Source organism: Choristoneura fumiferana, chromosome 22 (genome assembly GCF_025370935.1).
Source record: "Choristoneura fumiferana chromosome 22, NRCan_CFum_1, whole genome shotgun sequence".
Taxonomy (NCBI): domain Eukaryota; kingdom Metazoa; phylum Arthropoda; class Insecta; order Lepidoptera; family Tortricidae; genus Choristoneura; species Choristoneura fumiferana.
Genome location: NC_133493.1, coordinates 3995426 through 4014781, shown reverse-complemented (window position 1 = coordinate 4014781; position 19356 = coordinate 3995426). Strand labels below are relative to the sequence as shown.

The following is a 19356-nucleotide window of genomic DNA, read 5'->3' as shown; positions in this document are numbered from 1 at the left end:
TCCTTGGTCCAACAGTGGACATCCTACGGTTGATATAATGATGATGATACTTTAAGTGTCTGCCAAGCACCAGCATGCAGATGTTCCTGCGCTTCGACTTCTGGCCGGAGGGTGTGGTGCTTCTTCGTTTAAGGGAAGCGACGAAGACGACATTCGAAAATCCTTAAGTACTCGGACCTACACGTAGTTGTAAATTATTGTAATATTTTTTGTACATATTTTTGTGTCTTATTTGGACTGGACAGATTTAAATGAAGAGAGCTGAATCTCTGGAATAATCATAGTCATTTTTTTATTTCCAATATTTGTTCATTATTCAATAAAAAAGCTGTGGTGCAAGCAAAGTACCGTGGGTTCTAACCCGAGCTTGCATCTCTGATGCTTTCAAAATTCATGTGCAAAATTACTTTTGAGATTTACCACGACCTTACGGTGAAGGCAAATACCAAGAGGAAACCCATACGCACTGGGCCTGCAGCCTCTAGTAAAGGAAAAAAAATGGATTCACCTAAATTATTACAAAGAATCAAAAGTAAATTAAAAATATAAAAGGGGAAAATTACTTTAGCATATTTTTTATACAAATATACCACAGCTGCTGCTCGTAAATAGGTACATCAACATTAGTGTTTGTTTGCAATTTAGTTGCATAAGCGTAATCATAGTGACCAGATTAAAATTGAACTCCGTGGGTTTTAAAAACGATTAGATAAAAGTCATCGTACTTGGTATAAAATCATTGGTACTGTTGAAGTGATAAGGGCAAAGATAGCGCTTGTATATAGTGATTTTGATTTTAGTGTTGATTCAATAATTGGTTTAAGTACTTGTGTTACGGAAGTTGGTAAGGAAAGAAATGGGTAAGAAAGGAGGGAAGAAAGAAAAGTTGGAAGAAAAGAAGACTGTGCAGAAGGAATCTAAGAATTCAAAGAAACAAGGAGCAGGGAGTAGTTTCAAATGTTGTGGTGTAAGTCGGTCCTATTTTGTATTAAACTGAGTTATATTAAATTAAGATTTAGTGGCTTTTCAGTTAAAATGGAAAATAAAGTGGCTACGCTACCATCGTCAACAAACATTGTAATGAAATAAACAACTTGACCATCAAATAGCCAGATAAGTATATATTATATAGATAACGTGACTAAAAGTCTAGGAGTTTCGATTCCCGGTCAGACCGTTGCAGATATTTGTATTTTTATTTTTGTGTTTATTTCTACCTACTAGCGACCCGCCCCACTTTCGAGAAGTGAAGAAATACTACAGTCAAAGACAGTACTTAACTTAACATTTTACTGTTTTTTTTTTTCAAAATTAGGCTTTTAATAAGCTCCGGTGGGTTATCTTAATTATAAATTTTTCATGAAAATTATCTAACTAAAAATCAATTAACTAAAAAATTACGTTGACGTAGAAAAAGACTTTGTAAGAGAAATATTTTTGCCCGTTGCTTGTAGTAGATATTTATTTAATTATTTACCTTCGGCTCGTATTCTTTTTTGTTTATCTATTTGAAATCTAGCAAGTTAATTTTGATCCATTTTCAATGTTCAGATTGACTTGAAATTAGGTATACATAATATTGGTTAGACGTCAACAAAAATACAGTCAGCCAAAAAGCTTGTAAGTATTTCAAATAACTTTATTTACAGATTATTCTAACAGTAACAGCTGTTGTTGTAGCAGTAGCAGCATACCACGTGTACACTTCCGTGTTTCATATACCAGAGATGCCAGAAGTAGATTTGGACAAGTGGTGGGGACCAAACGAGACCAAAGAGACTCAAGACACCTCTGTCAGGCCTTTCCGGATTCTGTTTACTGATGCTGTAAGTACATAAACTACAATCACGAACTGGAAAACGAATCTACGAAGCGTTGACAGTCCTCTCATCGGGTGGAATAACAACATCGTGACCGTTGCGGGCAATCGGTGTTTACAAGTGGCAAGTTCAAGGCATTCTAATTCTAAGTCTCCCTTTTGTTCAACATCAGACGCCTTCCGGCTTCTCTTGATAAAAACAGTAACTCCATTTCTCCCACCAGATGCAAGAACAATTAGTAAAGAAGTTCGAGTATCATCGCCGCTTGACGAAGCCCAAGTCCTTCGAAGACACAGCGTGGACCTACGGCGTTCATTCACAAGCGCTAGCGCAGTTCTTTGCTCATTGGCAGTTCAAATACTCGTACAGAGAGCGGCAGAAATACCTAAACCAATTCCCGCATTATAAAACCAATGTGCAAGGATTGGACATACATTTTGTACGAGTGAAGCCTGAAGTAAAGAATGTGAAGGTAATTTATTTTATGATGTTTTAAACTGTCTATAAAAAGAGGAATGAATACATTCTATTTCATTCTTGTTTTTTCAATTTTCCTTTTCTTTTTTTTATATGAAAGTTAAGAAAATATAAATAAAACTAAAAAGATATTTTATAATTTGCGTCATCCTTTAACTGATAAAGAATGCTGTTTAACACATTGTATATCATGTCATACAGATACCATATGAGACGTTGGTGTTTCAAACTATTCACTCAACTTTCATAAGGAACTAGTAAATAGTTTAAAACACGTCGGTGTTTCATGTCATGAGGTGTTACAAGCAGTCTGGCTTGTGTGATAGATGTATACCTACGCCTGTAGTTATGTATTGCACGAATTGTAATATAACTGTCGTGCACGGTTTTAGCAGAGAAGAAAGCTAAATTAGTAAAGTTTGTTGACGATAACATGTAAGTTTAAGATAAATTTTGTGATACCTCGTATGTATATCTTGTTAAAGGTCGTTCCAATCATACTGCTGCATGGTTGGCCGAGCTCTTTCCGTGAGTTCTATGACGTCATTCCTCTACTGACCACTCAACGACCTCGGTATGATTTCGTATTTGAAGCTATCGTTCCCAGTTTACCCGGGTTTGGATACTCACAAGTAAGTTAACAATTAGTATACTTACTTATTTTATTATCATCATTTATGTTAGAATTGTAATTAGAATTTCTACTTCTTTTTTTATCTTCCCCTAGGCCTTTTTTTTCCTTTAACCTTTAATTATTAGACCATTTTGGCTCTCTAACCAAGCTGGCATCATCATTAATTGAGATTTACTGCTCATCTAGGTATGTTATAAGTTACCCATTCAATAAAAATAGTGTAGTTTCCGTTTCATTACCAATTCTCATACCCACAAATAGCCGTAGATTATACCTGTAGGCTAGGCTTCAGTGTTTTTATCGTTAATACATTTTTGTATAATTTAAAATTTATTAACCTTTTATACTTTTAATTCTCTTTTTTAATAAAGGCAGCTGTGAGACCTGGTCTCGGTCCTTTCCAAATAGCCATCATAATGCGGAACCTCATGCATCGCCTCGGATTCACCCAATACTACATCCAAGGCGGAGATTTCGGCCATCTCATTGGCTCAATCATGGCCACACTCTTCCCCAACGAAGTGCTTGGCTTCCACTCCAACATGCCAATGACATTATCCAAGCCTGCCTTTTATGGCACTTTGCTTGGCGCCATATGGCCAACGTTGGTCGAACCGAAGTATCCAGAAAAGTTGTATCCTCTAAAAGAGAAAATTGAATTCCTAATTGAAGAGACAGGATACAGCCATTTGCAGGCTACGAAGCCTGATACTATAGGTAAGTGCGTTAAGCATTATTGGTACTTGTGATCACATGTGAGTCATTTCAAATTAAGTGATGTCGCCAATCTCCACGTCAGCAATATTTAACAAAGGCATTGTTTTCGTGATGTAGGTTACGTGACAAATCCTGATACTATGCGACATCTTTTCCCTCGCAGATATTTTTCGGCTAATACACCAATTGAAGTCCTAGCACTAATCAAACGTCTTTCTTTCCTATATTCAACTTGGTTTTATTCCACGTACCCTGATTTAATTAGTAATGACCGTGATAGTCTAAAACATTGTATTCAATATAGACTGTCATTTTCCCAGGTATTGTTCTCAACGAGTCTCCCGTAGGCCTGGCTGCCTACATCCTCGACAAATTCATGCTCTATACCAACGTCAACAACAAGTACCTCCCTGACGGTGGTATCACCAACCACTACAATATGACCGATTTGATTGACAACGTCATGGTATACTGGGTCACTGGAAGTATCACTAGCTCTATGAGGATTTATAAGGAACTGTTGTCTGGAGTGGAGCATACATTGGAACAGTGAGTTTGGTATTTAGAAATAATATTCTCTGTGCACACACTTGAGAAATAACTCAATAGTAGCCTAATCCACGCTCAGCCAAAGCCCCAAGCCTTATCAATCTACGAGGAAGCGCCTGCCTTACTGTGAGACGTATATAGGTCACAGTTTTTTTAATCATATCCATAAAGGATTATAAAGGAAATATTGTACAAAAGAGGCGAACTCATATGCAGACCAAGACTCATGCTCACTTAATAACATGAAATCCAAAGCAGAACCCTCTCCAGTTAGGTGATAGGCACATTTTACTGAACAGGATTTCTGTAGTTCATCGGTAAAACAATAATAATCATCATCATCATCATCACATCAGCCGTAGGACGTTTACTATGGTATTGGACATAAGCCCCCCGCAGACCTCCAGTTGCTTCGGCTGCAAGTGGCTTCAGCAGGCTCACTGTTAACCTGCGGCTTTAATCAGATCATCCGTCCATCTCGTTGGTGGACGTTCTACGCTGTGCTTACCGATCCGAATAGTGCTTGTTATAGCCTGAATTACATAAAGATATTTTTACTTTGACTTTGACTCTTACTTTGATAGCGATAGACAAGTTTTTTGCAGATGTAGTCGCGGAGAAAAGCGAGTAGAAAATATGTGAATCATGAAGAAGGGTTTCATTATCTTTCATTTTCCAGAATCCCAACACCAGTGCAAACATGGTTCTTGAACTTCAAGAACGAGATATTCTACAGCCCTGAGATTTTCTTGAGATGGAAGTACCCCAACCTGAAAGGCATGACGTCACACGATTTTGGCGGGCACTTCGCAGCGTTGGAGAGGCCTAAAGATTTAGCTGATGATGTATTTTTAGCTGTGAAGACTTTTATCAAATAAATTTTATAAGCACTGGCATTTTGTTTTACAATTGAAGTTATTTTTAGTCCCTTAGCAGTTCTTACTCGAATTACCAATTACAACGGAACTAACTAACAGTAATTAAATATATAATTATAAGAAATGGAAAAATTTACAGTAGAAAACATTATTTTTACAGATTAAAACATTCTCGTTAGACACCCGAAAAATCGAGAGCAAACTATTTTATAGTTTTTAAACAGAATTTGCACCTGTCAAGTAGACTACTTTCTAATATTTACAATACTATACTATCTGTGTAACGGAACGTTTGCAGCATCTGTCGGAATTAAAAGTCTCTTCGTTGAAAGCATCAATGTCGTGTATTTTTTACTGTAGCTTAAACAGCGAGTGACATTGACAGTGACATTTGTTTCGAATTTGAGTTTGACAGCTTGATTCTTCATCGTCATCGATGATGTCGGCGGATGTGCGTTTGCGTAGAGGAGCTGCGTGGCAAATAGGCCTCCGCCTTGGAATCCCGAGGCATCCCATAATTATAAGGCCAAATGGCTGAAAGTTTGCAATAGAACAACTTCAAATGTAGTTTGTGGAACCTTAAAATTTTATGTCGCCTGGAACTGTAATTTCCTTCAGCCGTCAACACTGCACTGAGATTTTGAAATAATACAGTACTGGATCTAGGGGTGGGAGAAGGAAAAGAGATCAATCCTTCGAGGGAAAATATTTTTTTCATATTCAGTTTTCGTTTTATTGAACTGTATGTACTGAAAGTACTGTACTGAATTGATTTTCATCTCTATCGCTGTCTTCTTCATGCTATGTCGCTATACTGAAGCTTTTACTCCAGTCCTCGTCACCATGGATGGTTGATGTCACATAGCATGTTTTAACTAGTACTTGGGGACAGCTCATCAATATCTAGTGGAAGCCAAGAGATAGGAGACAAAGCACAGGACAGCCGGACGGTAGAAGCACGGAGTGAGTGTGACCTGTCAGGTTTGAGAAGAGCCCTCCTGTAAGTCATTTCGATCTCTCAGCAACCATAAACACTGTAGTTTTCATAATAAGTAAGAAGCAACAAATTGTCCAAACAACGCGAACCGTTAACGCGACCCTGTTTCTCTTCTGTCTTGGGAGTCTGACCTTACATTTATCCAAACACCATATGTAAGAACCAGTGTTAAAATTCCACCTTCGCTGATTAAAGACTTTCACTGCAGAAGAGTATTTTTATTTTATTTTTCCATGCCAGTTGAGCCAGCTTTCAATGGCGCCCACTAGGTTTGGATAATTGTTGCTTTCTTATGGATAATATTTAAGACTGGATTGTCAATAAAAGAAGCGTATGGCACGCTGGCATTTCTATTCTTAAATAATCCAATTTCATAGTAGTGATTGTATTGTTGTGTTGTAGCTGCTAGAGACTTTCATTTTGTTACCCTTACTTGACCACAGTGTATAAAAATAAATATTGTGTTTTTTCTCACAAGACCGTGTTCAACAGGTATTTTAATATATATTGAGATATGATATACTGATACATAAGGAAATTGTTGGTTGCAAGATTCATAAATAGCTATTGCTTTCAGTGTAACATTCTGTCAAACAACAATAAAACAAGTGTTAAATTCAGTGAAATTATCTTATTAAAACAATACTATTTACAACAACATTTGAAAACAAAACAATTATTAAACAACTTGCATGTCATATAAACTTGTTTTCTGCAAATCTTGTGCTTGCTTAGTTGGCTTACATGCAATAAAGAAAAGTGCTTAAATTAGTAGATATTTACATTTCAAAATTGAAAGATCAAACATTAGTTTAATTACAGAAACACCTTTCTTTTAGTAATTATGGTAAATTAATCAGTAATAAAATAAAATCTTGTTATAATTGTTGAACATAGTCAAACAAACATATGTGAGTACATATTTAAGTACATAAGAATAAGTGCCAACTGGTAATGTGTGAATAAACAACATAACAAACAAACTTGTCATAAAGGTCAACTTTAAGTCATAGTGACCTGATAATCTAAACATTTTATGATCTATTTTCATCACAAACAGTGAATTTGATGTGCTTGTAGTGTTCTAGGTGACAATTTTAATACAAATTAGGTTAAGCGGGGTTCCATAAACTTTGAAGTTGTTCTGGGGGATTTATTTTGTTATTGCTACTTTGAATAAAGCTAGCAATTATTTTATTGTTCTTTTGTCTGGCAAAAGCTAGCAATTATTGTTTTATTGTTCTTTTGTCTAGCAAAAGCTAGCAATTATTATCAAAAATTACTTTTTTTAGAATACTTCTAGCATTACTGCTAGTAGATTCTTTTAAATATTATTATAATATTTCTAAGGAAAAAACCAAATGAAATATTTTTTTTAGTACCTATTCTTGGTACTGTGTTAGTTATAAATAAAACTAGGTATACTAGCCGAGAGGTTAGTTTTAACTTAGAAACTTAATAATTAGTGATAAAATTTTGGTACAGACCTCCGGGTTACAAATTAACTTAGTTGTTAGCGAATACTAAACTAAGTTGTTAGTGTTTTGCTTAGCAGTTTTTCTGCTAAATTACTTCACAAATATTATCTACATAAACAAATAAACTGCATGTTAGGTTAAGAGCTACTCTAAAGTACAACCTAGCTACCTAGGTTATACATTAGTAAGAACTGTTACTAAAAGAATTACTTACTAAATAGTGATACTGGAGTTCTAGTACCATACCAAAATTTTTTAGTATTTACTGTATTGCAGTTACTTTTAACTAAAATACTTGATAAAATATATATAAGTATAATAAATTAACATTTATCGAGTTTTGGTGTAAACTTTTAGTGGTAAACAGCATTTTGTTACTCAGTTTGTTAGGTCAACCCCTGGGATAGAGGAGAAATAGTGTTGTGTTTAACATTCATACATAGGTAAACAAAACAAACTTATATAGAATAACACTTGGACTTTGTTGTTTCTTATCTAAAACATGGATTTAAAGAAAATAAATTATCATTCGTTGCTGCGAGATGAGTTGACATATGAGATCAGTGTTAGAGCAGAGACACCGGGAGATACAGTTTACATTATGAGAAAACAACTTAAGAAATTATGCACAGAATTTTTGCCTGAAGAAATAATAGGTGAAGATTTGCGAGCTAGTGAGGAGTTGCCTGTAATTACAGAGAAAATGAAGGAGTTACAGTCTAAGCTGAGTTCTTTGGAGAAAACTAAAGAAAGTCGTTTGTTAGTCCGTGCCAAAGCTTTGTACTGTCACCTTTATTTTCGACTGTACAGGTTAACTGTACTTGAGTTACAGGTAGAAAAGGAAATGAGTGCTAATCTAAAGTCAAAGTTGGAACAATGTTCGGTTATTATTAATAGGTTCTTAACAAAGCAAAGCGATCCTGGAAGTACCGGTTCTGGTGTCTGTGCTGATTTATGTGAGGTTACAAAAGAGTCTACAGGTTTTAATCTTCTAAAATATGTCAACAATAAGTTCAACGGTTTGTCAAGTGTTCATTCGTTTTTAGAAGCGGTAAACGAGCGTGCTCAAGCGTTTGGTATTTCTGATGAGCAGTTGTTTAACTCAGCTTGTTGTTTGTTTATCGATCAAGGTCTTTTATGGTATAGAGGAAATAAACACAGGTTTCAGTCTTGGAAGGGGTTGAGCACTTTGTTACTCGAGGAGTTTGCACCAACGGATTTTGACTATAGACTACTGCAGGAAATCCATTCGCGAACACAAGGACAAGACGAGCCGACTCATATTTACTTTGCGGTTATGAGTGGTATGTTTGCACGTCTTGCGAGTCCAAAAAGTGATAAGGAGCAATTGGAAATCTTGTTTCATAATATTAGGCCATCGTTTTCGGAGCAGCTCGCATTGCAGCAAATTAACTCCGTCGAAGATTTACGTCGTTGTTGTAGGATAATTGAGGCTGCACGTCAAAAAGGAAAATTATTTGCGGAACCGCCAAAACAGTCTTCATTAAATCCTGATTTTGTTTATAAAGGTAAAACTGCAAAACAGGACTTTACTGCCGTCGCATCTACATCTGTACAACAACAGAGGTCGTTCAACACCTTTAGTCATGGTGCTCGTAGTCGAAATATACCGCCACAACACCAACGACAGTTCGTTGACCAACGGCCACAGTACAGACCACCATCACAGTTTCACAATCAAAAGCCGTCAAATACCGGCAAGATGTATTGTTATAGGTGCAAGGTAGATACACATCATACTAAGGCGTGTACCGACAAGCGTATTATGTGTTTTAAGTGCGGTCAACTCGGGTATACGACACGATCGTGCCCGAAGTGTAGACTTAATTTACAGCCAAAAAACTAATTGGTGAAGGTCGTGGCGGCACTTCAGTAGAAAAAGCCGTAACTACTGATAGTACAAAATGGTTAAAAATGGTATCACAATATTTTAAAAACAATGCCGTCACCACGGTCCTTTTTAAACCTGACGACAACGACATTCGGCCTTATTTACATGTTAATATTCTGGATTTGACTATTTGTGCATTGTTGGATTCCGGCGCTGCAATCTCGATTATAGGGAATGGTGCACACGAGCGTTTTGTCAATTTAGGCTACCAAATGGTAGAATCCGCTACTACTGTCACTGTGGCAGATGGTTCAGTATGCAATACAATAGGATTTATAACACTGCCACTATCTTTTAAAGGGTTACTAGATTGATAAAATTTCACGTTATACCTACTATAGTATCGAATGTTATCCTAGGAGTCGACTTTTGGAAAGAATTCTCGTTATTACCAGAAATTTTTGATAAAATTGCTTATATTAAGAAACCCACAGAATTTATTAGAAATGCGGCTCAAATTGATCAACAATTAAATAATTTAACATATTATGACAATTTGACATCAGAACAGAAAGAATTGGCAGAAATTGTAATTAAAAAGTTTCACGAAATTTCTTTCGAGACTAAGGGTCTGGGTAGAACTCATTTAATTGAACACAAAATTGATACCGGCGATTCACCACCGATTAAGTGTAGACCATACCCCATGTCACCGGAAAAGCTTAGGGAATTACATAAGGAAGTGGATAAAATGCTTAGCTTGGATGTAATAACCCACAGTGAAAGTCCGTGGTCTAATCCGGTCCTTATGGTTCCCAAGTCGGATGGTACATGGCGATTTTGTTTGGATTGTCGCAAATTAAATGCAGTTACTAAAGGGGATGCTTATGCAATACCTTACATACCCCAAATACTAGATAGTCTTCGAAACGCAAAGTTTATTAGCTCAGTCGATTTTAAATCAAGTTTTTGGCAAATAAAGTTAGATGCTCAGTCACAAGAAAAAACTAGCTTCATTGCACCGGGAAAGGGTCTGTTTAAATTTAATGTCATGCCATTCGGTCTTACTGGAGCGCCTGCGCGTCAGCAAAGGCTTATGGACATGCTTTTTGGTACACCCTTTTGTAGTGAAGTGACCAAGGGACTGGTATTTTGCTACGTCGATGACGTAATAATAGTGTCAGAAGATTATGATACACACTTATTATTACTAAATAGAGTATATCAGCGTATTAAGGAAGCAAATCTAACGATAAATTTTGAAAAGAGTAATTTCTTTCGCAAGTCACTCAAATATTTGGGATACATAGTAGACGAGTGCGGTTTACGGACTGATCCAAGTAAGGTGCGTGCGGTTATAGATTTTCCAACACCAAAGAATGCAAAGGAGGTAAAAATGTTTTTAGGTACGTGTTCCTGGTACCGACGTTTTATAAAAAACTTCTCCACAATAGCTGCACCTTTGAACGCACTTACTAGTACGAAAACAAAGTTTGTTTGGTCCACAGACGCGGAAAACGCATTCATGGATTTAAAAAATCATTTAGTATCGGCACCCATTTTAATATGTCCAGATTTTGATAAACCGTTCACAGTACATTGTGACGCTTCTAGTTATGGCATTGGTGGCGTCTTGACGCAAAACGTGGAGGGAGACGACCATCCTATAGCCTATATAAGCAGGTCTTTAAATAAAAATGAGCGTAATTATAGTGCGACAGAGAGAGAGGCACTAGCGGTTGTGTATGCTGTTGAAAAATTTGAACCATACCTAGGTACTAGGCCGTTTACTGTCGTCACTGACCACGCGTCTTTGAAATGGTTTATGAATTTAGAAAACCCAACGGGACGTCTTGCCCGATGGGGATGTCGCCTGTCGCAATTTAATTTCAATATAGAGCACAGGAAAGGTAAAGACAATGTCATACCTGACGCTCTGTCTCGATTGGTGAAAGTAGAGGTTATTAATACCTTACCGTCAGCAACCGCGACAGATGTGTGGTATAACAAAGTTTACCAAGGTTGTATTTCATACCCAAAGAACTACCCAAACTATCGAATAGAAAACGGTGTACTTTACCGATATAGTAAGGGGAAATATTCTTTGACTGACGAGTTTGAGTGGAAACAAGTTGTTGCTGAGTCGAATCGCACTAAGGTCATTGCTGAGAATCATGAACCACCAACATCAGGTCACATGGGAGTTTTTAAAACACACCGAAGACTAAGTTTACGATTCTTCTGGCCCGGGATGTACCGCGATGTGCTAAATTTTATTAAAAAGTGCCCAACATGCTCAGCCTACAAACATAAAACGACGCTCACTCCAGGTCAAATGGGTAAACCTAAACAATGTTATAGACCATTTCAAGTGATTTCCGTGGATTTAGTAGGACCGCTTCCGAAGTCGCGATCAGGTTTTGTACATCTTTTAGTAGTTTCTTGTTGTTTCTCCAAATATACGATGTTATTTCCTTTGAGGCGGGCTACAAGTGCAAATGTGGCTAAAAGTATGGAAAACTATGTGTTTTTAGCACACGGCATTCCTGAAACAGTGGTTACCGATAATGGGGTTCAATTCACTGGATCAGAGTTCCGTAATTTGATGAAGACATATAGGGTTCCGCGTATTCATTATGGCCCAAGGTACGCCCCGCAAATGAACATGGTGGAGAGATACAATAAGACCGTGACCACAATGATTGCATCATATGTAAAGGATGACCATAGGTCCTGGGATCAGAATATTTTTAAAATTCAATTTGCCCTAAATAGTGCGGTAAATGAAACGACAGGATTTTCTCCGTTTTTCTTGGTCCACGGCAGAGAACCAATAATTAATGGCGATTTTTATAAAGACTCAGGTGACTCAGAGTATGTGGTGGCAATGCCTAGGGAAGAGTATGCGGGTGAATTTGGTGCTTTGGAACAAATATTTACAAAAGTACGATCAAACTTAGAGAAAGCCCACGCGACGAATACTAAGTATTACAACTTAAGGAGGCGCGATGTAAAATTATCGGAAGGTCAAGAAGTTTGGCGTAAAACTTATATTCAGAGCGATGCAGATAAACACAAAGCATCCAAACTAGCACCCAAATACATGAAGTGTATTGTAAAAAAGGTACTGTCACCGTTGGTTTACGAACTGGTCGGTTATGATGGCAAGGATCTTGGTTCATGGCATATTAAAGATATCAAGATTTACTCCTCCTAATTTCTGGCTTGACTCATCGTGGAGGAACGCTTAGTTTTTTGTTGTTCTCTTTTGTCAGCCGTAGGACGTGTTTCACGTGTTGGTGGTACCACTTGTGTTTCACCAACGATGCCAAGGTTATACAGTAGAATAGGTTAGATTATTATAAGTTTCTTAGTAGGTTCTAAGATGTTTTTAGGTCTTTTGCACGCAAAAGGTACTTACACAAATAGTGTAAGACCATAAATATAGAGTAGCATTTCATGTTAAAAATGTTACTCAAGGTATCTTGGGGAAATATCGAGTCGCACTGGGATTACAGGAGTGACTCAGGGATAGTATGACAATAGGCGGCATTCAGTAGAACTAAAGCTGATGTCTTACACTGGAAGTTTATGAATGAAAGAGGATGTATGAAATTGTGGGGATTTTGTGCATAGGTTCTCCGGACTGCAGGAAATTCAGCAAGGAAAGAAGAAGACATGTCCTGAATTGCAAGTTATCTTAGATTAGTACGGTTTACTTATGGTCGGATGACATTTTAGTTAGATAGGTTAGGAGCTTTTCTAATTGTTATTGCTCTTAATTTCTTTTACTTTCAGGAAGTTCCGTTCCAGTTTAGGTTTCTACACTAGGCTAACTTTAGTAAAGCATAGCTTTGACTTTCCTTTAGTTAGGCTGTTGTTTTTCAATTTCAGAGTCTTAGATTGAGGCTCTATCATCATTTCTTTTACAGACGCTGGGGACAGCGCAGTTTCTCATTTCTTTCGAAACTTTCCGTAAGGGGGGGAGTATTGTAACGGAACGTTTGCGGCATCTGTCGGAATTAAAAGTCTCTACGTTGAAAGCATCAATGTCGTGTATTTTTTACTGTAGCTTAAACAGCGAGTGACATTGACAGTGACATTTGTTTCGGATTTGAGTTTGACAGCTTGATCCTTCATCGTCATCGATGATGTCGGCGGATGTGCGTTTGCGTAGAGGAGCTGCGTGGCAAATAGGCCTCCGCCTTGGAATCCCGAGGCATCCCACAATTGTAAGGCCAAATGGCTGAAAGTCTGTAATGGAACAACTTCAAATATAGTAAGTTTGTCATTCCTGAAGTTAGTTCAGTGTTTTTTTCTGGATTTCTGATAGTAACAATAGTTAACTCTTTCAGGTTTATGGAACCTTAAAATTTTATGTCGCCTGGAACTGTAATTTCCTTCAGCCGTCAACACTGCACTGAGATTTTGAAATAATACAGTACTGGATCTAGGGGTGGGAGAAGGAAAAGAGATCAATCCTTCGAGGGAAAATATTTTTTCATATTCAGTTTTCGTTTTATTGAACTGTATGTACTGAAAGTACTGTACTGAATTGATTTTCATCTCTATCGCTGTCTTCTTCATGCTATGTCGCTATACTGAAGCTTTTACTCCAGTCCTCGTCACCATGGATGGTTGATGTCACATAGCATGTTTTAACTAGTACTTGGGGACAGCTCATCAATATCTAGTGGAAGCCGAGAGATAGGAGACAAAGCACAGGACAGCTGGACGGTAGAAGCACGGAGTGAGTGTGACCTGTCAGGTTTGAGAAGAGCCCTCCTGTAAGTCATTTCGATCTCTCAGCAACCATAAACACTGTAGTTTTCATAATAAGTAAGAAGCAACAAATTGTCCAAACAACGCGAACCGTTAACGCGACCCTGTTTCTCTTCTGTCTTGGGAGTCTGACCTTACATTTATCCAAACACCATATGTAAGAACCAGTGTTAAAATTCCACCTTCGCTGATTAAAGACTTTCACTGCAGAAGAGTATTTTTATTTTATTTTTCCATGCCAGTTGAGCCAGCTTTCACTAGTATACTTACTATTAATTAATTATTGTTTAAAAAATACCTACTACATGAAATTAACTAATGACCAGAGAAACAGAATGTTCAAAACGCCAAGAGCCCACTTTCACCTCAACTTTACGTCTATGAGAGGTACTCTAAAAAAAAATTTATTTAGATTTTTTTATTATACCATTTTCTCGGCATAGTTTACATAATATATATTCTTGCAAAATTACAGCTTTCTAGCATTGACAGTCCCTGAGCAAAGGCGCGGTCGGACAGACAGACAGACAGACATGGCGAAACTATAAAGGTTCCGTTTTTGCCATTTTGGCTACAGAACCCTATGAACGAACTCATTTTTACGGAATCTCTTTCAGTAAATTTTGAAATATTGACATGACATCAGAAACAAGAACACTAACAATGAAAAGATAAAAGGAATCAAAATTTAAAAAAAAATGCCCAATACTTACTTAACAAGTACCTCAACAGGAAAACGAAAACTTAAATTTGTGTCAGTATCTTCAAATAATTAATACTTACCTACAAAACTTGAAGCACTATCCAAACAATCTCTGATGAGACCGGCCTGTAAATAACCTCAACTACAGTCGAAGTAAAACCCAGTTCATCATAACTCTCAAAACTGATTAGGACAAACTTTATCGCATTTATCAACTCCAAATTGCGAAGAAATTACGTTAATCCGCCGCGTCGCTGAATAATCAGTTTGTCTCTAATAAAGAAGAAATAAAAGTGTGGTCGGCGGCCGTAATTCGATCGTCGCTGAGTCCGTTGCTGCGATTACGGACGTTAGAGATTTCGCACACGTATTTTCAGAAAAACTGGTTGAAATGACTTTTTTCTCAGATTTGGATGAAATTTCGTTTTCCTACTCAGAATCAGGAGCACTTTTGATTGTAATAGGAGAAAAAAAGTGTCCCAGGTTTTTCATATAATTTTGTGTTATCCAATCAATACACTACCGCCATAGAAACGAGTATAAAAATGGTAACGTAATGGAAATAAAAAAACTTGGGACACTTTTTAGGGTTCCGGAGCCAAAATGGCAAAAACGGAACCCTTATAGTTTCACCATGTCTGTCTGTCTGTCTGTCCGTCCGCGGCTTTGCTCAGGGACTATCAAAGCCAAAATGCTGTAATTTTGCACGAATGTAAACTATGCCGACAAAATGGTACAATCAAAATTAAAAAAAAAAATTTTTTAGGGTACCTCCCATAGACGTAAAGTGGGGGTGGTTTTTCTTTTCTAATTCAACCCTATAGTGTGGGGTATTGTTGGATAGGTCTTTTAAAATACTTAATATTTTCGTAATGGCTACGGAACACTATTTTGGGCGTGTCCGACACGCTCTTGGCCGGTTTTTCTCCTATTACAATGGAAAGTGCTCCTGATTCTGAGTAGGAAAACGAAATTTCATCCAAATGTAAAAAAAATACAACAACTTTTTCTGAAAACGCCCCACTACAAATAAGGTCTTCATCATCATCATCATTTCAGCAGCACGACGTCCACTGTTGGACACAGACCTCCTCTCCAGATGTGTTATTCCTGACAACCAACTCTCAACATAAAAATTTCATCCAAATCCGTCATACCGTTTTAGCGTAAAGGACACACACAAACATACTCACAAGCTTTATCTGTGAACAATACGTTTATTGTGGGCCCGTGGGACTATACAAAGGATAAAAATATTAAAGCAGTAAATATTTTTAATGAACTGAAACAATATACTTTGCTCATATTTTAAGATTTGTTTTTGAAATCTTTTTGTATTTTTTTTTTGCAACTCCAAATTTGTTACTTAAACGGTCATCCCGTGAAATCCAACAAAAATTCAAACTGAGACATCGATGCACAGACAAAACCCAGAAAAAGACACCAGCACTAGGAATCAAACCCTGGTCCTCAGCATTCCGTGCCGCGTGCCATACCCCTACACCACCACTAGACAGGACAATCATATTTTATATTTTTAAAATCTAGCCTATTTTAACTATGTTTAGATTTTAGAACTATGTACCGTTTGTATCTGAACAAACGCATAAACATTTATAATATTAGTACAGAAGTAAAAAAAAGAAACAAAGTTTTCGGGAGCCCTAATGACAAGCGTCTCGGCGAGCGCGACGGCAGTCAGCCCTCCTTATTCTACGAAGTGCAAAATTCGAACTTCGTCTCTTGCCTTCCCGCTGACGCTAATATTATTAAATACGAGAGTGAGCGGGACGGTACGATAATGCCTTCGATTTTCAGATTTCGTAGTAGCCCCCCAGCTTGTTTACCGCTTGCTTTCGATTTGGCCGAGGCTATTAACTTGGAGTACCTATTTGTTTGATTTTATCGCTACATTAGTTTCAATATACATACTGTATTTTTCTTGATTGCCGCTAATTTTGACAGAATGCTCAATCTATAGATAGAAATCACCTGGTGATTCATTTTAGGCAAAAATGAAAAAAAAACATACGCAATAGGTAGGCATACTTAATTTTTCAGCCATCAAAATTCACAAACTTGATGAGTGTCAGTGACAAGAGACATGAGAGATACATCAAAAAATTTGCTTTTTAAAGTCATTTTGCTAAATGGGTGTGAATTAAGAACACTTTAGTTATGAACTTCAAAAAAATGACATAAATTAATAACATTGTACCAAGAATACTTCGCTGCGTGCTGCGTATGATAAATTGTTCTTTTAAACAATAAGAAAATGGTCATTATTGACTTGGCGAAAGTAACTTCATTTGACCTGATGACCGGATGGCCAAGTGGTTGGAGAACCTTGAGGTCCCGGGTTCGATTCCCGGCCGAGGCAGATATTTGTGTGAATAGCACGAATGTTTGTTCTCGGGTCTTGGATGTTTAATATGTATTTTTAAGTATGTATTTATATAACTATGTTTATCCGTTGCCTAGTATCCATAGTATAAGCTTTGCTTAGTTTGGGACTAGGTCAATTGGTGTCAAGTGTCCCATGATATTTATTATTATTATTATTTATTGAATGTCCTCTCTCATACAGTTAAAGAAAACGATGGGGCCTACGTACAAGGGCTTAAGTGTAAAATCCTTACTTTACAGGACGGGCTTTCAAAGTCAAAAACTGTCGTAACTCAGAGATGGTGTATCCGAGACTTCTAAAATTTGGCACACTAGCTAATAGTATTTTGTCCTTCAACCACAACGAATAAATTTTAATAAAATATTTTTCATTAAAAGTTATTGTACATACGCCCATATATACGTGAATTTCCGGGAAATAAACACTTGTGTTCAAAAAGACAGTAAAAAGATCTCTTCACGCGTTCAACTTTAAAATCTTTGGTAAATAAAAAATACGTTACCCAAGAAACATGGAGAAATTTTAAAAAAGTTATACAATCACATTACGATGTAGCATCGGTGTAGCGGTGTTCCGCTTGACGTACAAGGACCTAAATGGCAGTTATGCCTACAGTGCCTCTAGTGTGGCGTTTTCACAAAACATTCGTTAACTATTCGAAGACGTAAATCGAGCGTTCGATCGTCGATACGTAGCCGCCACATGTCCACGGCACGGCGTCGTCACCCGTTTTCGTTACGATACGCGGACGAAATAGTTTACGTAGCAAACCTACACTCACAAAGTTGTTGTGCAAACTTCCCGCTAGAGGCACTGTCCGTGTTTCCGTACAAATTGAGATTTTAACGCGAACGCGATCGAGACGTATTTTGTGAACGGGAAAATACACTAAGCGTATAGGTTAAAAAAAGCCCCGGGATTTACCACGTAAAAGTATCAAACGTACGTTCAGCCTTTTTACGTTAAAATTGCATCTAGTTCGGCCATTTTACGTCAATGAAAACTCGAAAAATAATTAAATAAAAGTGTTTTTTTAATCCTCTATCTAAATATATTATAGTTTATAGATACCTATAATGCACAAAACTCAAAATTAAAAAAAAAACACACTTTGGCCCTTATAGTACCTACAACAGTAAAGTCTGAAATGGCGATAGAACAAGCAATTAGGTGCTACATTGAAGGGTGGCCACATGGCGTTCTAAAGGGATGAATGTCTTTGTGTCCTTATTTCTCTTAACTATTGTTCATGTAGGTATTGTGAGAGGAACAAACATTACTTGTACAAAACTGGGTTACATAGCACTATTTTTTTCCCTGTACATGGTCGGCCATATTGTTTTTGTAATAGAAACAAAAGTGGCAACGGGCGGGCCACATCGCTCGAAGAACAGATAACCGTAGGGGGAGAAAAGTTCCCGAGTGGCGACCGCGAACCGGAAGGCGAAGCGTGGGCAGGCCTCCCACTAGGTGGACTGACGACATCGTAAAAATTGCGGGCAACCAGTGGATTGGCGAGTTGTCATTCATTGTGGCGCTCTAAGGGGGAGGCTTTTGTTCAGCAGTGGCTGATGATAAAGATGAATGGAAAAAAACATTCCTACTACTCATACACTACTAAATTAAATAGATTTACTTTTTTTATTATTCGACTGGATGGAAAACGAGCAAGTGGGTCTCGTGATGGTAAAAGATCACCACCGCCCATAGACACCTGCAACACCAGGGGATTGCAGACGCGTTGCCAACCTAGAGGCCTAAGACGGGATACCTCAAGTGCTAGTAATTTCACCGGCTGTCTTAATCTTTCCACGCCAAAACGCAACAATGCAAACACTGCTGCTTCAAGGCAGGATTAGGGAGCAAGATGGTGGTAGCAATCCGGGCGGACCTTGCACAAGGTCCAACCACCTGCAAAACACTCACGATTATAAGTCAGGTAAGGTCCGACTAGTATCAATCTTTTCGGAACATCTTCTTCATGGTCGTGTTCACGGCGGTGGCGCTCCCCGCACTGCCCCCTCATTCTCTTCTCTGTTTAATTTAGTAATTTTATCAAATA

General features: G+C 37.6%; 1 protein-coding gene and 1 long non-coding RNA gene across 3 annotated transcripts; both read left to right on the top strand.

The window, feature by feature from the left end:
• The first annotated feature begins 752 nt into the window (after positions 1–752).
• Positions 753–5093, top strand: LOC141440259 (juvenile hormone epoxide hydrolase-like). 2 transcript variants are annotated; one of them, XM_074104724.1, is made up of 7 exons: positions 753–967; positions 1650–1826; positions 2044–2292; positions 2783–2929; positions 3303–3648; positions 3969–4197; positions 4877–5093. In XM_074104724.1, the coding sequence occupies exons 1-7, from the start codon at positions 857–859 to the stop codon at positions 5073–5075; spliced, it is 1458 nt and encodes a 485-aa protein (XP_073960825.1). In that variant the 5' UTR covers positions 753–856; the 3' UTR covers positions 5076–5093. The 2 variants fall into 2 exon arrangements, with proteins under 2 accessions (XP_073960825.1, XP_073960826.1); XM_074104725.1 differs by having other exon boundaries at positions 2783–2933; positions 3307–3648.
• Positions 5094–13444: 8351 nt separating this feature from the next.
• LOC141440307 (uncharacterized) lies at positions 13445–14396 on the top strand. Its single transcript, XR_012452684.1, has 2 exons — positions 13445–13681; positions 13758–14396. It is a non-coding gene; the product is annotated as an uncharacterized lncRNA (long non-coding RNA).
• The last annotated feature ends 4960 nt before the right edge of the window (positions 14397–19356 follow it).

Bases quoted from the DNA above. Each gene is read 5' to 3' on its own strand.
- LOC141440259 (XM_074104724.1), top strand. From the start codon at position 857: ATGGGTAAGAAAGGAGGGAAGAAAGAAAAGTTGGAAGAAAAGAAGACT. The intron at 2,293-2,782 runs GTAATTTATTTT...ATCTTGTTAAAG, and splicing joins CTGAAGTAAAGAATGTGAAG to GTCGTTCCAATCATACTGCT. The intron at 4,198-4,876 runs GTGAGTTTGGTA...TTCATTTTCCAG, and splicing joins GTGGAGCATACATTGGAACA to AATCCCAACACCAGTGCAAA.